Raw genomic sequence first — 780 nt, forward strand, 5'->3', positions numbered from 1 at the left:
AGGCGGGGGGGGGGGGTTACGCCCGGACATTGTTGTATTTTTACTTTGTGAGCAAGTTAGATCGAATCCGACGCTTGAGTTTTTCGACTGCGCTGGCTTAAAGTCGAGGTCTCCACCCCGTAACAGAACCGAGGATCTATTTCAAAAGCAAAGGGCCTGGGAACAGGGGTTGTGTCCTACTGAACGAAGGGCAAAACTCAACAGGGGAGAGAGATCAGCCCCACGTCACGCTCCATGCCCCGGCCGGGTCTTCCGTGGGTCCTCTTCTTACCTGGTGGCTTTTCTAACAAAGTAAGAGAAGGCAAAGTCCCAGTGATCGTCCAGCCACGCTTCGACCGAGTCCTGGTCCCGCTGCTGCTGCTGCGGCCGTCCGGAGCTGGGGCCGGCCAGCTCCATGGTCGGCGGCGCGCGTCCCTGCGGCTCGCGGGTGCTGGTTCTCCACCTCGGCTGGGGTCCCTCCCGAGGAGGGAGCAGGACTGTGCCTCGAGACCCTCCCCCTTCGCCTCGCTGCAGTCGGGCTGGCTTTCTGCGAAGCTGTCCTGGCGCCGGGCCGGCCCCCTGCCCCGCCTTGCCCCGCCCCTCCAGGTCCTCGCTGCTCCCAGGTGTGGCGGGCGTGGCCGGGCGCACTTCCGCGCCCTCCCTGGGGCCTGGCCGAGATCTGCTCTCGCAGACTCTCGAGTCCCTTGGTTCCAAGGCGGCGGCCGTGGCGACCGGGGAGTTCTCCGGAAGCCAAGTGGCTGTGGCTAGAACGAGACCACACAGCCGCTGGGGTGCGCTGTG

The 780-nt window shown here is 65.0% G+C and overlaps 1 protein-coding gene across 1 annotated transcript in view; it reads right to left on the reverse strand.

Moving 5' to 3' along the window:
* Positions 1-490, reverse strand: part of PDE5A (phosphodiesterase 5A, cGMP-specific) — a 146,242-nt gene extending 145,752 nt beyond the window's left edge. The window contains exon 1 of the mRNA XM_008578385.1: positions 272-490. Within this exon, the coding sequence (XP_008576607.1) occupies positions 272-396 (125 nt within the window). The 5' untranslated portion in view covers positions 397-490. The remainder of the gene's footprint in view (positions 1-271) is intronic.
* Positions 491-780: the final 290 nt, after the last annotated feature.

This window comes from Galeopterus variegatus, unplaced genomic scaffold (assembly GCF_000696425.1).
Source record: "Galeopterus variegatus unplaced genomic scaffold, G_variegatus-3.0.2 Scaffold1674, whole genome shotgun sequence".
Taxonomy (NCBI): Eukaryota; Metazoa; Chordata; class Mammalia; order Dermoptera; family Cynocephalidae; genus Galeopterus; species Galeopterus variegatus.